This window comes from Palaemon carinicauda, chromosome 13, assembly GCF_036898095.1.
Source record: "Palaemon carinicauda isolate YSFRI2023 chromosome 13, ASM3689809v2, whole genome shotgun sequence".
Classification (NCBI taxonomy): domain Eukaryota; kingdom Metazoa; phylum Arthropoda; class Malacostraca; order Decapoda; family Palaemonidae; genus Palaemon; species Palaemon carinicauda.
The window spans coordinates 34,912,866-34,932,402 of NC_090737.1; the positions used below are offsets into that span (position 1 = coordinate 34,912,866).

A 19,537-nucleotide genomic window follows, 5' to 3' on the forward strand; every position below is an offset into this window, starting at 1 on the left:
CCATAGAGTTTTCTGTTTCCAGAACTACAATACTGGGGGTCACTGTCGCAAGTAGTAGTTATTATCACTAGCACCGATAACACAGACAAAGGGATAATAGGAGTGACAGGCCCTGGGGTGATAAGAACATGCTTATTTTGGTTGCAAGGCAACACATACTGTACACAGGTTTCACGAAGGCCCAAGCCTTTTCATACCCTTCACTGGCTTCAGCACTAGCAATTTTACCAGCGCAGAAGCCTTCTTTGACATAGAACATGTTACAAGAATCACCAATAGGGTTACTGGCACCGGGTTGACCCTGGGGGCGCCAGAATAGACGTACCCTCAGCTACTTCTCCCCTGGTGTCCTCATGGCCAGAAGTTTTGGTGTTGGAGAGCTTGGTACCATCAAAATGATGTACATAACAGCACCATGGAAGACCTGGCCATCCTCCTCAAAAAATAAGCCTCCCCTTTATCAGGAGGCCATAATCTACACTCAGCACATGGGGATAATTACAAACAATCATAGCCCTACAAAAAGCACAGAGTATACCAATTCCAGGTTTAGCATAAACCGATGCACTGTTCAATCTTTCACCAATATGAAAATTCCTGCTCCATTTAACAAAATAAACCATTCAATATAAAAAGTATGAGAAAAAGATTAACCAGCCTTGGATAAGATAGAGCAGTTTGTCTGTAGCCATTGCGGCCGATTACAAATGAGAAGAGTTTGACATGAGAGTGGATGGGGCAATATACCAGAGCTCACTATCTATAGTTAACTACCTTGTTAACGATTTCAACACCCATTCCAGCTCCAATGAAGACATTCCCTACGTTGAAGGACAAAATGTTTCTATATGTGTAAGAAAAAAAGTTTCAATAAAGAAGTAAGGGTTCAGCTCTTTTGCTCTTTAAAGTAAGACTTGATAATTGAGTAGAGTAAACCTAATTTTGTAGATACAAATAAAACTTTACTCACTAGTGCCTCAAGAAATTTGACCAGTATAAGATACTTGTAACAGACAAATACACAAAATTTGATAAACCTCATATCCTATAACATAAAGCATTCCACATTCCCAAACAAGCCTACAGCATGTGACATTAAAATACGAATGTTATTGTGAATAAAAAACATAAAATGTATACGGACCAACCTCCAATTCTTACACAGTATGTAGTACTGTATATTTAAATTAGGGTATGCTGAACGACAATGTCAACACAAGCTATGAGAATTTATTACATCTTTAATATAATAATGTACCAACTGGACTTCAATAAAGAATTACTTCCCAGGATGGTATACATGCATATCAAGCTTAACACATGGACTTCTGCACTGAAAGCATTTTGGCATTATAGGAAAAAGGCTAGTCATATCATGGAAATGACAATGTAAAACAAAAAATTCTGCAATTAAATAAACAACCTAACAGATTAAAGTGTTCAAAATATTATATCTATTTTTCAGTCACTTATTCTTATAAACATAAGAACAATTATTTTTTGTTTTGATCTATTCTAACAATGTAAAAGAAAATGTTACAAACTGAACAAACAATAAATTTTGTACAATGGATGGGATTTGTTTGAAATCTGTGTCCTTTGCACCATTCAAAAAAAAAAAAAAGGAAAAAATAAATCACCTTGCATCAGGCAAACAGAACTCAAGCTTGTTGATATGGCTAATTAGCTTGCAAGCTAAATCAACCAGAATTACTCAATAAAAAGTTGTAATTTTTACTGTAACCATTCATACCTAAGCACATACTATTTCAAAGCACTAGTCATGGAAACTATTGTAACCACTTTTGCATGACAACACTGATTATTATTATTATTATTTCTTACTAAGCTACAACCCTAGTTGGAAAAGCAGGATGCTATAAGCTCAGGGGCTCCAACAGGGAAAATAGCTCAGTGAGGAAAGGGAACAAGGAAAAATAAAATATTTTAAGAAGAGCAACAACATTAAAATAAATATCACATTATAAACTATAAAAACTTTAACAAAAACAAGAGGAAGAGAAATAAGATATAAGATAGAACAGTGTGCCCGAGTGTGCCCTCAAGCAAGAGAACTCTAACCCAAGACAGTGGAAGACCATGGTACAGAGGCTATGGCACTACCTAAGATCAGAGAACAATGGTTTGATTTTGGAGTGTCCTTCTCCTAGAAGAGCTGCTTACCATAGCTAAAGAGTCTCTTCTACCCTTACAAAGAGGAAAGTGGCCACTGAACAATTACAGTACAGTAAGAAGAATTGTTTGGTAATCTCAGTGTTGTCAGGTGTATGAGGACAGAGGAGAATATGTAAAGAATAGGCCAGACTATTCGGTGTGTGAGTGTATAGGCAAAAGGAAAATGAACCGTAACCAGAGAGAAGGATCCAAAGTAGTACTATCTGGCCAGTCAAAAGACCCCATGACTCTCTGGTGGTTGTATCTCAATGGGTGGCTGGTGCCCTGGCCAACCTACTACCTTTGATTAATTCCACCAATCATCCAATAACCAGTTTTGTTAGTCATACAATTTCATAATCTTGAGAATAATCATTCCAAGAGCTCAACGTGTTACTTTCACAACGGGTATCCAGGAATTGCTAACCAACAAAATTACAAATATAATATAAAGGTAAGATGTAAAGTTAAGTAAAAAAAAAAAAAAAAAACTTACAATACTTACCAATACAGATTTAAGATTCTGATTGCAGCTTTGTCAAACCTGACATGCTATTTGAAGGCAGCATCTCCAAAACGATACACGGCTTTCTTAAAAAACCCAACCATCACATACAAGCAATGGGTGAAAGACTGAAGTGGTTTAATATGACAAATTCGGAGATAATTTGTATTTTTCCTAACCATACAAACCTTAGCTATTTACATAGGGTTTACTTTCGGCGTAGCTGAAATGACGAGCCATGAGAATTTTAGCAAGGGTTTATTACCCCTGCGCTAGTTAGCAAGGGGGTAGGGGAGTGGTAGCTAGCTACCCCTCCCCCCCCTCACACAACGGTGAACTGCTTCACTTCACTTAGAGGTAGGACTTGCCTTGGGGGACAGGGCTGGCGGGCAAATATGTGTAAATAGCTAAGGTTTGTATGGTTAGGAAAAATACAAATTATCTCCGAATTTGTCATTTGTTCCGTAACTGAAATACAAACCACGCTATTTACATAGGGTGACTTACCCTTAGGTATGGTGGAAAGTCCCCAGCCTTACTGGCTTTGGCTTACCTGGGGACTCAGAATCCGAGTGAGCAGCACTCGAGAAAAAGAGTTCCTGGACCTCACAAGTTTCTTGCTACGTAAGAAACGTGCGGCCTACATAAGCTTGTGTGTGGAGGGAAGAAGTGTGACTTGTCCTAGGAAGTCGACCTGAAGTCCTTTAGCTGGAATTCTAGGCTAGGACATTCCCAATACCACCTCGTCAGGGTATGGGGGACGCGACAGTATTAACTTAATACTAGGAACACAAGGAAGCATGGTTTACCCGCAGAGGTTTGAGGTCAGCTATGCAGAGAACCCAGGATGCTGCTTTCCCCAAGAGAGGGGAGGATGAAGAAAGAAGTAAGGGCCAGACATACTTCTTTCATTCATGCAGTCTAAAACCGGGTAACAATGCCCTCAACCTTCTGCTACCTGTCCATTAAGGAGCCTGAGGTTAGACCAGCTGTTGTGTAGCCACCACAGGGCCGATAGAAAACGTATCAAGGCTCCTGTGGGTCACGTCCTGCAGGTAGTGGGCTGTGAAGGTCGTTAGACGCTTCCAAACACCAGCTTGTAGCACCTGCGTCACAGAGTAGTTCCTCTTGAAGGCCAGGGACATTGCGATGCCTCTATCGTGTGCTCTAAGGCGATGTGACGGAGGAGGGTCTGGACTCAGGGCGTGATGGATGACCCTTTGAATCCAGGCTGAAAAGGCATTCTTGATGACCCTCCTCTCCATCCTCCCTCTGCTCCCAAACAGGGCTTGCACGTGAGGACAAACTGCAGCTGTCCTTTAAGATAACCCCTCCGACTCCTTACTGGGAATAGTAGAAGGTCTGGGTCATCTGTTACAGAACAGGGACTAAATCCTGAAGGAGTCGAACCGAAGGTCCGGGACTCCAAGATTTTGAGTCTAGTAACCAACTCAGGGACGAACCTGAACGTTACCTCCACCTATCCTCTTGAATGGTGACGTCGTACGAGAGACCATGAAGTTCGCTGACACGCTTGGCCGAGGCCAGAGCGAGCAGGAGCACCGTCTTCCAAGACAGGTGACGATCAGAAGCCTGGCGTAATGGTTCGCAAGGAGATCTCCTAAGAGCCCTAAGAGCCCGAACCATGTTCCATGGAGGAGGTCTCACTTCCAACTGGGGGCAGGTAAGTTCGTAGTTTCGTATGGGTGAAGAAAGATCCAGCGAGGAGGAAATGTCTATTCCTTTCAGCCTGAAGGCCAGGCTTAAGGCTGAGCGATAGGCTTCCACCACCGAGAGCGAAAGGTGCATTTCCTCCCGCCGATATACAATAACTCCGCTATTGCTGGAATAGTGGCATCAAGGGGAGAGGTACCTCTCCCACGACACCAACCACAGAGGACTCTTCACTTCGCCTGGTAGACCCCTGCTGATGACTTTCGCAGGTGTCGAGACATCCGCTCCGCAACTTGTTGCGGAACGCCTCTCTCTGTAAGGAGATGCTGGATGGTCTCCAGGCGTGAAGCTGAAGCGATGCTACGGCTTGTGGTAGATGTTGCAGTGTGGTTGTTTGAGTAGCTCGTGTCGTGGGGGAAGCTCTCTCAGGAGTTCCGTCAGGAGATGCAGAAGTTCCGGGAACCACTCTGCATGATGCCGCAGCAGAGCTATGAGAGTCATCGACAGGTTGACCGATAGTCTGGTCTTGTTGAACCCCCTTCTCAACAGACAGAACGGTGGGAAGACGTAGACGTCGATGTTGTCCCACCGTGTAGGAAGGCATCTTCCCAGAGTGCCTTGGGGTCTGGGACTGGGAGTAGTACAGCGGCAGCTTGAAATTCAAGGCTGTCGCAAACAGGTCCACAAGGTCAGGACTTGTTGGCTACCAGGGGGGGCCGAAGACCACTCTGTACTCTCTATCTGTGAGGCCCTGCTCAGACTGTCGGAGAGCACATTCCTTTGTCCGGAATGAAGCGAGCCGATAGGGTATTGAGTGGATTTCGGTTCATCTCAGTATCTCTACTGCAAGATGAGAAAGTAGTTATGAAAAGGTACCTCCCTGCTTGTTGAAAAAAAACCACTACCGTGGAGTTGTCGTTCACGGAGTGACTCGCCAGGGTCTGTTGGAAGTGTTGAAGGGCCAGAATACGGCCTTCATTCCTAGCAGATTGATGTGGAGGTACCCTTCTGGTTCTGACCATATGCCTGATTCAGAACGTGGGGCCCCCCTTGTTTTAACGAGTCCGAGAACAGCATCAAATGCGGGGGAAGGACGAGAAGATCCATTCCCTCGCAAAGGTTTCCGTAGGTCAACTACCACTGCAGGTCCATTCGTTCCGCAGGTCCCAAAGGGACCAGAATGTCCGGGGAATCGTTGTCTTGATTCCACCGGGACTTGGGCCGCCGATACAGGGATCTCATCCTGAGGCGGCCGTTGGAACTAGCCTGGCCAAGGAGGAAAGGTGACCTAGGAGGCGTAACCAAGATTGGGCTGGAAGCTCTCCTCGTCTGAGGAAAGGTTCTGCGACTCTCCTCAGCCTTGCTATCCTGTCATCTGATGGGAAGGCTTGGAGATTGGAGTCTAATATCAGGCCTAGATATCCCAGACGTTGAGATGGAAGCAGAGAAGACTTCTCGAGAATTACCATGATCCCTAGATCTTGGCAAAGTCCCAGAAGCTTGCCTCGGTGTCGAAGAAGGGTCGATTCCGAGACTGCCTGGGTTAGCCAGTCATCCAGAAAGCAAAGGAGACGGATGCCGCTCCTGTGTAGCCATGAAGAAACAGGGTGAACATTCTAGTGGACACCTACGGTGCTGTGGAGAGATCGAAACACAGCACCTTGAACTGGTATATCTTGTTGTCTAGGCTGAATTTCAAATACTTCCTGGAAGACGGAGGGATTGGGATCTGGAAGTACCCGTCCTTCAGATCCAGTGTGCACATGAAGTCTTGTGGTCTCACAACAAGCCTGATTGACTCTGCTGTTCCACACTGAACGAAGTTTGTTCGACAAACTTGTTCAGGGCTGAAAGGTCGAGACAGGTCTCCAGCCTTCAGACGCTTTCTTACAAGAAAGAGTCGGCTGAAGAAGTCCGGGGGGGGGGGGGGGGGAGAGAGAGCCGTCGATGACCTTTTGTAGAGCATCCTTCTAGAGCATGGTCTCGATTTCTGCCCGAAGGGCTAGCCCCTTTGCCGATCCCATGGCATAGGAGCTCAGCGACACTGGATTCGCTGTAAGTGGAGGTAGAGATGTAAGAACGAGACGCGATATCCTTGGCTGATCACGGAGATCGTGCAGGAATCGGCCCCGAGTTGCCGCCACCTGAGCGCGCAACCTTAGGCATCCCCCCCACTGGGAACCATGCAGGGGGGTTGCCAATCCTAGCGTTTGCGGCCTCGGCCGCTCCCTCAGGATTATTGCCTCCCCAGGAGGACTTCCCGCCCTTCTTGTCTCTGACAGGAGGGGGCTGCTGTTTAGACACCTTGTCTTAGCTGCCGGGGCCGGTTCCAATGTCCTAGGCTGACAAGGATGTTGTTGAGGCACTGGAGGCTTGTAGGGTCTGGATGTAAGCGCCTTTGGAGGAGCGAATCGTGATTCGACTTTCTCCACTTCTCAGCTGTCCGTTCCCCGTCCTTGGGCTCAAAACAAGGTCTTTCCAAGAGTGGAAGAGTGTCTGAGCTTGCCGACATCCATGGTTGGGACATACGAGAGGAACCTCTTGGTCACTGCATCTCAATGCTTCAACATTGAATTTGCCCACAAGTTCGAAACTTGGTGAGCCGGGAAACGATGGTGCTCGTGCCCGAGAGGAGGAAAGTTTCCATGACCTTCCTGGAGCTCTCCTTGGACAAATTCTCGGATCACAACAGGATGCCCAGAGATCCAAGCCAGACGACCAGCCACGAAGTGGCCCGCATGGCACACTTTGCGGCTTTCTCCTGGCTTAAGATCTAAGAAGATGAGAATGTCACCTGCCGGGAGGAGAATTTCTCGAGAGAAAAACTCCCTGGTAAGCCCCTTCCACGGAATGGTGGAGAGGAATGGCTAAACCAGGTTCCCCCATGATCTCGAAGTACCTCCTCTGCTGACGGCTGACAGACGCAGTGTCAGCGACTCCCGCTGGGGGGAAGGGAATCGAACGATCCTGAGGAGTAGAGATGATGGGGCCTGCCTGAAAAGAAGGAGAAGAATGTTGCCCAGACCTCTCTGAAGATTCTTCCTGCTCTTGCACGTGCCATGCTCTGCGTTTATGGGGTGAAGATCGTGATCTGGAAGTACGCGCTCCAGAAGACTCGCCAGGTTGCCCATGTTGCAAAAACCGACGGGAATCGCGGTCGAAATCGCTCTGGCGCTAGCGCGATGGTAAATCGTTGGTTCGCGCGCGGGCGAACATGGGTGCGCCCGCGCAGGCGAAAGTGCGCGTGGGCGTGCAGGTGAGGGCGAGCGCTGGCGGTCGGGAGACTGATGGCACGTAGGCGAGCGATGGTGCGTTTTGGCGAGCGATGGCTCGCTGGCGGGAATCGCGCTGCCGCTCGCGCAATGGAAAACCGTTGGTTCGCGCGCGGGCAAGCGCAGGCGGCCAGGAGACCAGTGGCGCATAAGCGAGCGATGGCTCGTTGGCGGGCGATGGCGCGTTGGCGTATAGCGACAGATTGTGTACAGGAGAGTTAACGCGTGGGCACGTAGGAAACCTATGACGATTGAAGCGTTGGCGCGTTGAAAACGCTTGCGCGCAGACGAAGAATCGCGCGGGCGCGTAGGAGATTGCTGGCGCGTAAGGAGAGCCCAGGGGTGCCTGTGAGCACCCGTGCGCTAGCTTAGGTGTCTCCTGGGCGGAGCGGTGTGAAGTGGAAGCGTGCTGGCGCGTTGGCACGCTGAAACTGGAACTGCGCGTGGGAGCGCTTGGCGCGAAACTCCAGAAGGGCGCTACGAGTCCAGAAGAACCTGTGAGCGCCTTTGCCCTAGCGTAGGAAATTCTTGAACTGCGTGCGACGAGGCAGGAACCAGGAGATCGTAGGCGCGTAGTTGCGTGGCCAGAAGATATGCGCGGCCAGACGATATCAGCGAGGGTGCAGAACCAGAGAGATCGTCGGCGAGGAGGCGAAGGACTAAATTCCTTGCCTGCGCCCAGATCCGAAGATCGTGGGCGCGTGGGCGAATGTTGGCGCGTATTGCGCACATCAGGAAAGGGGGCGCAGATGCGCGCTGGCGAGCAGGTGAACGTGTAGTTCAATGAAGAAATAATCTCCCTGCTTGCGCCCAGATCCAGAGATCGTGGGCGCGTGGGCGAATGTTGGCGCGCATTGCGCACATCAGAAAAGGGCGAGCAGATGTGCGCTGGCGAGCAGGCGATCATGGGCGTTCAGGAGACCGAGGTGCACAAGGCGCGTAGCCACACAGAAGGTCTCGGAAGAGTTGGCGATCAGGAGATCCACGGCGAGACTCAGCTACAGGAGGTCGCTGGAGTGTTAATTCAGCAGAAGTCTGGCCCAGAGCAGGAGAGCATTTGCAAACTACTGCGCGCGAGCCGCAGGAGAACGAGATTGCACAGGTAAAAACCTGGCACAAAAGGGACTTACTCACATTGTGAGATAAGCCCTTTGCCCCGAAGGGGCCGTTGCCCGTTGGAAAACGGGGTGGAGTGGCGCCCACTGCGCTACTGTGTCCAGGAACGGGGAAGGAAGACAAGAAGATCTGGCAGGTGTCGGAGATCGCGAACGATCTGCCGACCGAAGCAGCTGCAACGGTCTGTTTTCGTCGAGGAGGATCCTCTGCGGCTGAAGATGAAGACGACCACGGACAGGAGCACCATCATCAGTCCTCCGAAGAGGAGTCTCTGTTAGTGAACTCCCCCGAGGGGGAGAGACACTCGCAGGAGAGACCGATGGACTCAGCTGCCCCCTCGAAGGATGTTCGGAGGGGGGAACTGAGCCTTCAGCAACAACAGCAGGGGAGTCCTCCGAAGAGGAGTCTCTATGAGTGTCCTCTCTCGCGAACGAGAGAGGTGAACACTTCGTAGAAGAAACATGAAGAACTGATGAAGGCGCCCCTTAGGGCTGTTGGATCAGCAAGCTGACCATAAAGAGCAAACCTCCGAAGTGCGACCGCACAGCACCAAGAGCACGCACGAATTCCATGGTCCGGCCTTGCAACCGCTCAGCCCCTTGAGCATGGTTACAAAAGCGGTCGTTCAGCACCAAGAGCATAACCGCCTGAGGACCAGGAAAAAACCAACCAGGAATTATTAAGGTAAGAGAAGTCCCCCCCCCCCCCCTCTGAAGGGGAAAAAACTCATACCTGGGAAGGGAACCTCCCTCGGAAGGGAAGTTACCCACCCATGGAGGCGAACCTCCTGAGCATTCTAAATGAACTAAGGAGCTGACAGTTGTCACGGGAGAACTTCTAGGAGAAGGGAACACGCCCATAACGAAGTCGTAGAGGAGGCGTCAACAGCAGACTCCCCAGGCCCCAACAGGACAGCTCTGCTTCGTTGGCACATTAGGCAAACGAAAAATTAGATAGTTAACTGTGAAAATAAAATAATTAGTTAACATTAATTCCCCCGGGGGAACTCCGAAGAGGAACCCCTGAGGGAAAACAACATAAGAATTACGCACCAGGAATGCGCCCTCCTCCACCACCGACACTCACGGGAAGGGGGGGAAGGCGGAGAACTGTAACAAAACAGAATTATAACATTTATAATTATGTAATTCATCTAAGAATGTTCACTAATAGTAATAAAGAATGAACCCTAAAGGGAAGCGTTCTACACAGAAGCTGAAAAGTTAACAAATACAATTAGATTTGATTAAAAATAATTGAGACAAAATAAACGGAGAAGCAACACAACCCGCAACGGGAAGGAAGCTACCGTAATATGTAGTAGTAATAAAAGGATGAACGACCTCAAGGAGAGAGAGAGAGACCGTAGTCAAACTAAACTCCCATGTTCACTACGCTGATAGACCAAGATCCCCGTAGGGAAGGAGGAACAGCGGAGAAACAGATTAACAAATAAAGTCCAGTGATGACGATTCCCCACGGCACCCGCCGAAGGGAGACCGAAGGACCAGGGAGAGATCGCGATCCATGAAATGTCACCGTGGGGGCCTGGGACCACACGGAGATGTTGTCGTACAATGAGTGGACTTCCTACACACACACACAGCACAAACACTGAAAAGGAAACTTACTGTATTCCTATACTCAAATACATACATAAACATAAGAATGTTTACATATATATTAAATATAAGAAAAGTAAGTGATTAAGTAAAGACAAAACATTAATGGCTGCCATGCGAGGACGGGACAGAGACGTCTGTTCATCGTCCGAGCCTAAAGTGAAGTGAAACAGTTCACCGGTGTGTGAGCGGGGGAGGGGTAGCTATCTACCACTCCCCTACCCCCTTGCTAACTAGCGCGGGGGTAATAAACCCTCGTTAAAATTCTAATGGCTCGTCATTTCAGCTACGCCGAAAGTAAACCCTATGTAAATAGCGTGGTTTGTATTTCGGTTACGGAACAAATGTGTTTTGTGTTGTCAATGGTACCAGTAGATTGGGTTTGTGCATGTATTGTACCACTATATAAGGGTAAGGGAGATGTGCATGAGTGTTGTAATTCAAGAGGTATTAGTTTGTTGAGTGTAGTTGGAAAAGTGTATGGTAGAGTAATGATTAATAGGATTAAGGATAAAACAGAGAATGCAATCTTAGAAGTACAGGGGGGGGTTTTAGAAGAGGTAGGGGTTGTATGAATCAGATTTTTACAGTTAGGCAGATATGCGAGAAATATTTAGCAAAAGGTAAGGTGTATGTTGCGTTTATGGATCTGGAGAAAGCGTATGATAGAGTTGATAGGGAAGCAATGTGGAATGTGATGAGGTTATATGGAGTTGGTGGAAGGTTGTTGCAAGCAGTGAAAAGTTTCTACAAAGGTAGTAAAGCATGTGTTAGAATAGGAAATGAAGTGAGCGATTGGTTTACGGTGAGAGTGGGGCTGAGACAGGGATGTGTGATGTCGCCGTGGTTGTTTAACTTGTATGTTGATGAGTGGTGAGAGAGGTGAAAGCTCGAGTGCTTGGATGAGGATTAAAACTGGTAGACGAGAATGACCATGAATGGGAGGTAAATCAGTTGTTGTTTGCAGATGATACTGTACTGGTTGCAGACACAGAAATGAAGCTTGACCGACTAGTGACAGAATTTGGAAGGGTGTGTGAAAGAAGGAAGTTGAGAGTTAATGTGGGTAAGAGTAAGGTTATGAGATGTACGAGAAGGGAAGGTGGTGCAAGGTTGAATGTCATGTTGAATGGAGAGTTACTTGAGGAGGTGGATCAGTTTAAGTACTTGGGGTCTGTTGTTGCAGCAAATGGTGGAGTGGAAGCAGATGTACGTCAGAGAGTAAATGAAGGTTGCAAAGTGTTGGGGGCAGTTAAGGGAGTAGTAAAAAATAAAGGGTTGGGCATGAATGTAAAGAGAGTTCTATATGAGAAAGTGATTGTACCAACTGTGATGTATGGATCGGAGTTGTGGGGAATGAAAGTGACAGAGAGACAGAAATTGAATGTATTTGAGATGTAGTGTCTAAGGAGTATAGCTGGTGTATCTCGATTAGATAGGGTTAGGAATGAAGTAGTAAGGGTGAGAACGGGTGTAAGAAATGAGTTAGCAGCTAGAGTGGATATGAATGTATTGAGGTGGTTTGGCCATGTTGAGAGAATGGAAAATGGCTGTCTGCTAAAGAAGGTGATGAATGCAAGAGTTGATGGGAGAAATACAAGAGGAAGGCCAAGGTTTGGGTGGATGGTTGGAGAGAAGGAAGCTCTGGGTGATAGGAGGATAGATGTGAGAGAGGCAAGAGAGCATGCTAGAAATAGGAATGAATGGCGAGCGATTGTGACGCAGTTCCGGTAGGCCCTGCTGCTTCCTCCGTTGCCTTGGATGACCGCGGAGGTAGCAGCAGTAGGGGATTCAGCGTTATGAAGCTTCATCTGTGATGGATAATGGGGGAGGGTGGGCTGTGACACCCTAGGAGTACCAGCCGAACTCGGTGAGTCCCTTGTCAGGCTGGGAGGAACATAGAGAGGAGAGGTCCCCTTTTTTGTTTCATTTGTTTGATGTTGGCTACCCCCCAAAAATTGGGGGAAGTTCCTTGGCATATGTATGTATGTATGTATTAACTTTGATAAGCTTATCAACAGACTGCCCACACTCTTTCTGGCCAATAAGGGGCCACCACCATCACCCTGCTGTTCCTAAATACAACATAACCCAAACTCTGTTTATCTTGAACAGTTTATCACCTGTAGAATCATGGTGAATTGTGGAAGAGTCCTGATCTGGATTCGACGAGTCATACATGTCAACCACCTCTCATGCTAGAGGAACCGGAGCTAGTGAAAAAAAATCTTAGTCTTATTATCTACAGATGTTACAAACATGCTTTTATTTTGGTCATCTTCACCAATTCCAAACACGTAGAAATACTTCCAGAAGATACCGGTTCTTTCCATTACTGAAATGCTGGGATGTTCAATCTTTCTGATATAAAAAAAAGTTATTTTCCCAAAATCAGTCCAACTCGGTAGAATTTTAGCTCAACATAATATATAAAACAAATTAATGATGGAAAATAATCATTAAACACAAGACGAATCTAAGCTCCTTTCCTTTCTTTCTCTTGGAGCTTTGATGACCTTATGTGAACATGTTGATAAACTTGGCGAAGGTAACTGTTTGGATAAGGAAGGATTAAAGAACAGAGGGATTCCATAACCCACGATGATCACAGACAGCCCTCACAGCCCAGGATGTAGACTACCCCTTGCCTATTCACACAGCAAAACACATCCAGTAAATTCCCTTAATTTCTTGAGAGAAAAATTAGTTTGCTTCGCGAGCATTCTGGGTTGCGAGCTCAATCCCAGACCGCATTAAACTCGTAAACCGAGGTACCGCTGAATGCTTTAAACCTAGTTCTGAGTTATGAGTTTCCTTTGGCTTCAACTTGCAAGCTAATGTTTCTCTCAATAGTTTTGCATCGTTTGGCCCAAGTGTAATGGAAAATTTATATTTCCAGATCTATTAGATTTTTCCATTTATTGGGAGATTGCAGGGACAACTACATCAATCTAGCCATTGGATCTTTTTCTGCACCAGAGGCAATTTATATAAACTTAAGTGAATAGTCTTATATTTAATAAGAAATTTTTCTTGTGGATTTATGTCACCATCTGTGGTCCTCAACTATTTTGAAAACTAGGTACCTGAAAAATCTATCTAATTTTACCTTACTGACCCTTAACAAATAAATTCAGCCATAGTACATGGATGTTCATCATATCCAGGTTCTTCTACTCTTTCATGAAAAAGATAAAATCAAAATTCAAAACGATAATAAAGGCATTATACAGTAATCTCAAATCTTACCTTCGGTTTTCATGCGCTTCATCTGTGGAACTGGCCCGTCCTCTCTTGACCTCTTACATCCACCAATTGGAACTTCGTTCTGCGAAACAGCACGACTGAGAGTAATGTCATCCCCCATTCTAAGTACAGGAGAGGTATGGATGCCATTCATCTGAGATTTAGGCTTCAGAACTCCAGCACCCGTGAATCCCATGACAGTACCAATTACATGGCCATTGGTGAATCCTAGGGTGACATTATTGGAGGGATTAGGAGCCGCGACGGCAGTGCCATTCTGAACAGACCCATTTTGGTGTTCAGCCTTCACAGCTGGAGTGTCTGTTTCCATCTCGCAGTCATCGCCATTTTCGGCATGGCCATTTTTATGTCCGTTGGCAGCACCGTTAGTTGGCTGGAATCCATAATAACCGTTTGAGGAAGTGCATACACCACGGGACAAATCGTTTTCAACCACATTACTTGCAGGAGTGCCGTTACCATTATGATGAGCAAAACCATTAGTAATGTTATTTTGTACAGCAGGTTGTACAGAGGCTGGGCGATTTGCAAAAAGAGCAGTCTGGCCAAAATGAGGGAAGACTCCTCCATTGAGTCCATGAGCAGGAACACTTCGGGTTATAGAACTGTTTACGTCAACTGCAGCTCCTGTAAGGTGAAAAGGTATCAACTAGCTAAAATTATCAAAGTAAAGAAACTAATATAAATAATGAGTAATACTGAAAATTTTGATTATAAAAGGTATGAAATACTGTCCTTCCATGATGTATCAATAACTGATGAAGTGTACATACATAATAACAAAGTAATTAACAGATTCAACATTTAATAAGTCTCAACTTACCTTACAGAAGTACAGTTAAATTAAATATAAACTCAAATCTATACACGAATCAATAGTTTAAGATGAAACTAAAATATCATTGCCATTAAGAGATACAGTAAATCTGACCTTGCTTTCCTTCCATCTGCAACAACTGATTGGCTAATTCTGTGAAACTGCAGGCATTGGCTAACTGTGCTGCTGTCTGTCCATTATTATTACGTACCCTGAAAATTTGTGGGAAAAAAAAATCAGAAAACTGGACGGTAAAGCAATATGCTTGTCAAATCAATCATATCTTACGAAAACTAAGAATTTCCTGTACAGGTAACCGGAGGGCAGACCCAGATGGAGGAATGTCCCATAATCTCTGGTAAAACTGACCCAGAGTGGTTTGAAGGACTGACCCACAATGTTTATTTATACTATAGTGCATTTATTATCAAAGTTATTTGATTAAATATAATTACATATGGATTCCATATAACATTAACACTTATATGTTGTAATAAAAATTTTTATAAGTCATTGGTAAATTTTAAATATTTGCAGGTAGTCACTTGGATAGGGGTTGTGACCTGGGAAGGGGGTCCGGGGGCTTGCTCCCGGCTAGGGGTTGTGACCTGGGAAGGGGGTCCGGGGGCTTGCCCCCAGCTAGGGGTTGTGACCTGGGAACTTCTAGGTTAGGTTAGGTGTGTTTGTTAGGTTCTGTACCCTTTTTAATTACATATTCATACCCTAAAAACAGAAAATATTTGATAAAAAAAAAGTAAATAAAATATCAATGAAATATTAAACTTTTCCTTAATAAAATCATGTAATAATACAAAGAATTAGCTTTCGAAAAGAAAAACATTATGGGTCAGTCCTCCAAACCACTCTAGGTCAGTTTTACCAGAGATTGCGGGTCAATCCTCCGCCTGGGTCAGTCGTCTGGTATTCCCTGTACAGTGCTGTCATCATTTTCTTCTAGAACAAGTATTTTCAATCTTAGTCTAGTTCATAAAAACTAAAGTATGAGGATCAATTTAATACATACAATACTATAGAAGAGTATGACTTATCCCTTCACAAACATGTGACTTACACAAGGCTAGCTTTGCTATCCAACAAAACGCCAATGCACGGTGCTGAACCTGTCCTGGCTGCTTTGTGAAGGGCAGTCTCTCCTAGGTAATCCTATGAAATAAATATACCAGTTAGTAAGGCAGGTCTCATGGACTGTGTTAGATAATTTTTAAATTTCATGTAAATACCTCATATTCATAATCATGATGGAAAACATACTTGTGACAAGAACTTTGTAATGGTTATGAATTAAGTGTTCACGGCAAAACAAAGGGTAAAAAATAATATGAAATCCTAATTTAAATATTGATAACAAATCATAACTGTTTATTTCAATACCTAACCCCAATCCAATAGTTCCAACAATCTCAATGATGAATCTAAAATACGATAATTTGCCCACAGGTGCTATGACGTCACCAGATGGTGCCACCATCCCATTCATCATCACAAACGTGTACGGTAATTCAACGATATTCTGAACATATACTTGAAATACATGATCTGTTCACCCATTTTCAAAACATTTCATTCATTTATTCAACTACCATTCTAATCAGCATATCTGTTTTTACATCAATTCTGTCTCATAACTTTAGTTTTCTGGAGATTCTTTAAGTGTATCAGCGGCTGTTTTTTTTAATCAACTAATTTTTATGGAATTCTTGTCCTTTCTAACCTCTTACTATGTTATTGCAAGCTTGAACTCTTTTACATAAATGATAAGGATGCATTTACTCTGCCTACTCCACATATACAGTATAGCCAATACTCAATTTAAAATCTGCTTATCCGTGCTTGTTCAACTATAAAATAAAAAGTTAGTTTTATTACATAACTGAAACAATATAACAAATACTAGTGTATGCAACCAGTAAAAAATGACGGGTAAATATTTAGATAGATATGTACGTACATATTCAACCCTTCCTATCCACTCCCCCTTTCCTATCACACAGCAGTTTGGGCAATTTGTGGGAGATTGTTGTTACTGACTTTTTGCCCCTCAGCGTGACAGGAAAGAAATCATATATACCTGTGCATCAGGGCTTGCCCCAGCTTGCAAGAGCCATTGCAAGCAATGTGGATGGCCGGCAAAGGCGGCGATGTGTACAGGTGTTTGAGTGAACCGTGAAGTCTTGAGACCTGGATTAGCAGATATTCCATTTCCTACGCCACACACCAGCAGTCTTAAGCAATCAAGCTGTGAAAAAGAAAAATCAATTGATTAGACTGTTGCAAATCAAGAAAAATACTGACATTTTATTAAATGGATGAAATGTGCTTATAAAAATAGTGTTAAACAAATAAGTAGAAAAAGTCAGTGACCAGTTGAATATTTATTAATCATAAAAATGGATTTTAATCATAATTCATACTGCCTACATTAGTCTAATAACGCAATACTGCCTTAATCCATATCAATGTGACTATATTTTTTTCATATATTTTCTTCCAACCTCCATTTTCTCCCTAGATTTTCTTCTTAACGCCGTTTCCCGGATTCCTTATTTCTTCACATTCTCCCTTTATTTTCTCTTTATTTCCCCAGATTCTGTCCTGATCCCGATTTTCCCCAGATTTTAATTTAGTTTTTTCTACATTTTCCGTAGATTTTCTTTCCTTCCACATTTTCCAAAAATGTTTTCATTTCTCAACACTTTCCAAGATTTTCCTATTCTTATTTCTCCATATTGATCATAGATTTTCGTATATCTCCAATGGACTCTTACTTCGGTTAAATTGAAGAGATCTTTCATCAAAAAATGGATATTGTATGCCTATATGCATCGTGACATGGAAGAGAGAGAGAGAGAGAGAGAGAGAGAGAGAGAGAGAGAGAGAGAGAGAGAGAGAGAGAGAGAGAGAGAGAGAGACTACTACCTGATGGATTTAAGGAATTTGGCTCTTATGAATCGGCGCGAAGGCCAAGCTACACTAAGACAACAAGCGGGAACTGTGGTAAAGAGAGACATCTATAATCACAGCCACCTGAATACCCTACACTCTTATAGTAATTATAAAAATGCACCTTAGGTCATTAATCCCCAACTCGGGGAACTAATTAATGACACTAATCCACGTCAACTTCCACTCCATTTATAAATTACTTCCTCATATCAAATTAACTCACTTTATTCCGTTCGTATAAATAAACGTCAAACTAAAGCTGCCGCGATTGCATCCATCAAAATACTGGATCTACATGAGGCTATAGGCCTACTCGATAACAAATATAAATACCTGTGTTGCTAACAGGAGAGAGAGAGAGAGAGAGAGAGAGAGAGAGAGAGAGAGAGAGAGAGAGAGAGAGAGAGAGAGAGAGAGAGAGAATCATTTCTAATATTGAAAAAAATATCAGAGCATCAACGTGGTGTTCCTAACGATATACTGTGCATAAATACATACATACACACACAAGTAAAAGAGCGTCTATGAAAAAAAATATTCAAAACTAAATCCCAAGCTTACACCTTTACACTTTGCAATCATGATATTCAACCAATTTATCAAAGGTTAAAAAAGTTAAATATTTCTGGTAGCCAAACGTGCACATGTGAGCACGTTTAAGTAGTGTACACATGTGTATACACTTGACTCGTCATGAGTAAAACACACACAAGCATGTACACATACAGACATATCGATAAACAAAGGAGCGGCAAGATGGCGCCGAGTCCAAGAGAAGATTCAACATACAATAGTCGATAAACCCTGATCCAATATCTAATATAAACCTGACTTAATGAAACTACATTCGTTTACATTCAGGAGACACTTTTCCTACGTTTAATTAATACATTACACGAATTTACCTTGAAATATATCCAACTTTCTTCTCAAAAAAAAAAAAAAAAAAAAAAAAAAAACCTTAAGGCATTATAACACCCAACATACCTTACGGAAATTTATTTCAACAAGTTCCAGTTCATTTGAAATAAAACGTAACTAGTCGTATAAGGATGCTACCAGACCAAAATTAATTTATAATTTTTTTATTTTCGTTTCACCAAGAACTGAAAACATATCAGTACGAAAAGACTAGGTTGGAAAAAACATTTGGTTGATACTCCACCCTTTTGCTCTTTTCCCCGCACTCTGATATTAATAACCTCTCTTACGGCCGACGCAAAACTAAGGGAAAATGGACTCTATGTCCCTGTGCTATAGAGTCTACTGTGCCGGTCTTTCAAGAGAGTCACTAGGCGAAAGGTCGGTTGGAATAAGGGCGTATCAACTCTTCGACAAGATGGGAGCATTTTCGACCGTATCAGGAAGACTGCATGAATTTCAGACCCTTTCGTATCCTTTATTTCACGAATCTTCCCCCTTATCTATACCTTGCTTGTAACAAACCCCACTTCTCTTATAATTAATTTTATAAATCAATGAGAGATTTATGACAACAATTCGAGGTAAAATTATAAAAGGGTGAAGGTTTTGTCCTTTGATATTTCCACGGGGCCGAGTACCAGACACTGCGACAGTTAGAAAACGTGTTCTCGAATTGGAGAGACTAATGTAAATTTCAAAGCTTCATTATACCACAACATAGGTAAGTTGACCTTTTTCTAGTAAAATAAGATAAAAAGTGTCTCGTTTGACCTGTGTGCCATGAAGAATATGATGCAATGAGAATAATGACAATTGTGCAAGTCCTCCCTTAAGACCTTTACCCACACACCCTATTCTTCTCGTGGCCTTTCCGTCAAACATACATACGTACGTACACACAGGTTTAGCATAGGTACAACAAGTAGCAGTCTCGCTTAGCAACTGTTCTATTTTCAGGCAGCTTTTTCATCAGACAGATCTAGCATTTTTTTAAATCAAAACTGTGAGACATTCACATACTCAAGAATTCATAAAAACAGTATATATTCTTCATGAATGATATCAAATCTCTGGGGGTAATCTTATAACCATTAATAAATTCATTTTTAGCCACACAATTCGTATTATTGCTAATCAAAGCCAATGTCATATAAGTAGAGTTGATACACCGTGATAAAGAAAATAATTGATTTGGTCATCG

General features: G+C 43.8%; 1 protein-coding gene across 1 annotated transcript in view; it reads right to left on the bottom strand.

Moving 5' to 3' along the window:
* LOC137651496 (ankyrin repeat domain-containing protein 10-like) overlaps positions 1–19,537 on the bottom strand; it is an 86,950-nt gene that overhangs the window by 60,856 nt on the left and 6,557 nt on the right. Inside the window, exons 2-5 of the mRNA XM_068384722.1 lie at positions 16,538–16,705; positions 15,521–15,612; positions 14,563–14,660; positions 13,614–14,258 (exon numbers count right to left, since the gene is read on the bottom strand). Coding sequence (XP_068240823.1) covers positions 13,614–14,258; positions 14,563–14,660; positions 15,521–15,612; positions 16,538–16,705 — 1,003 coding nt within the window. The remainder of the gene's footprint in view (positions 1–13,613; positions 14,259–14,562; positions 14,661–15,520; positions 15,613–16,537; positions 16,706–19,537) is intronic.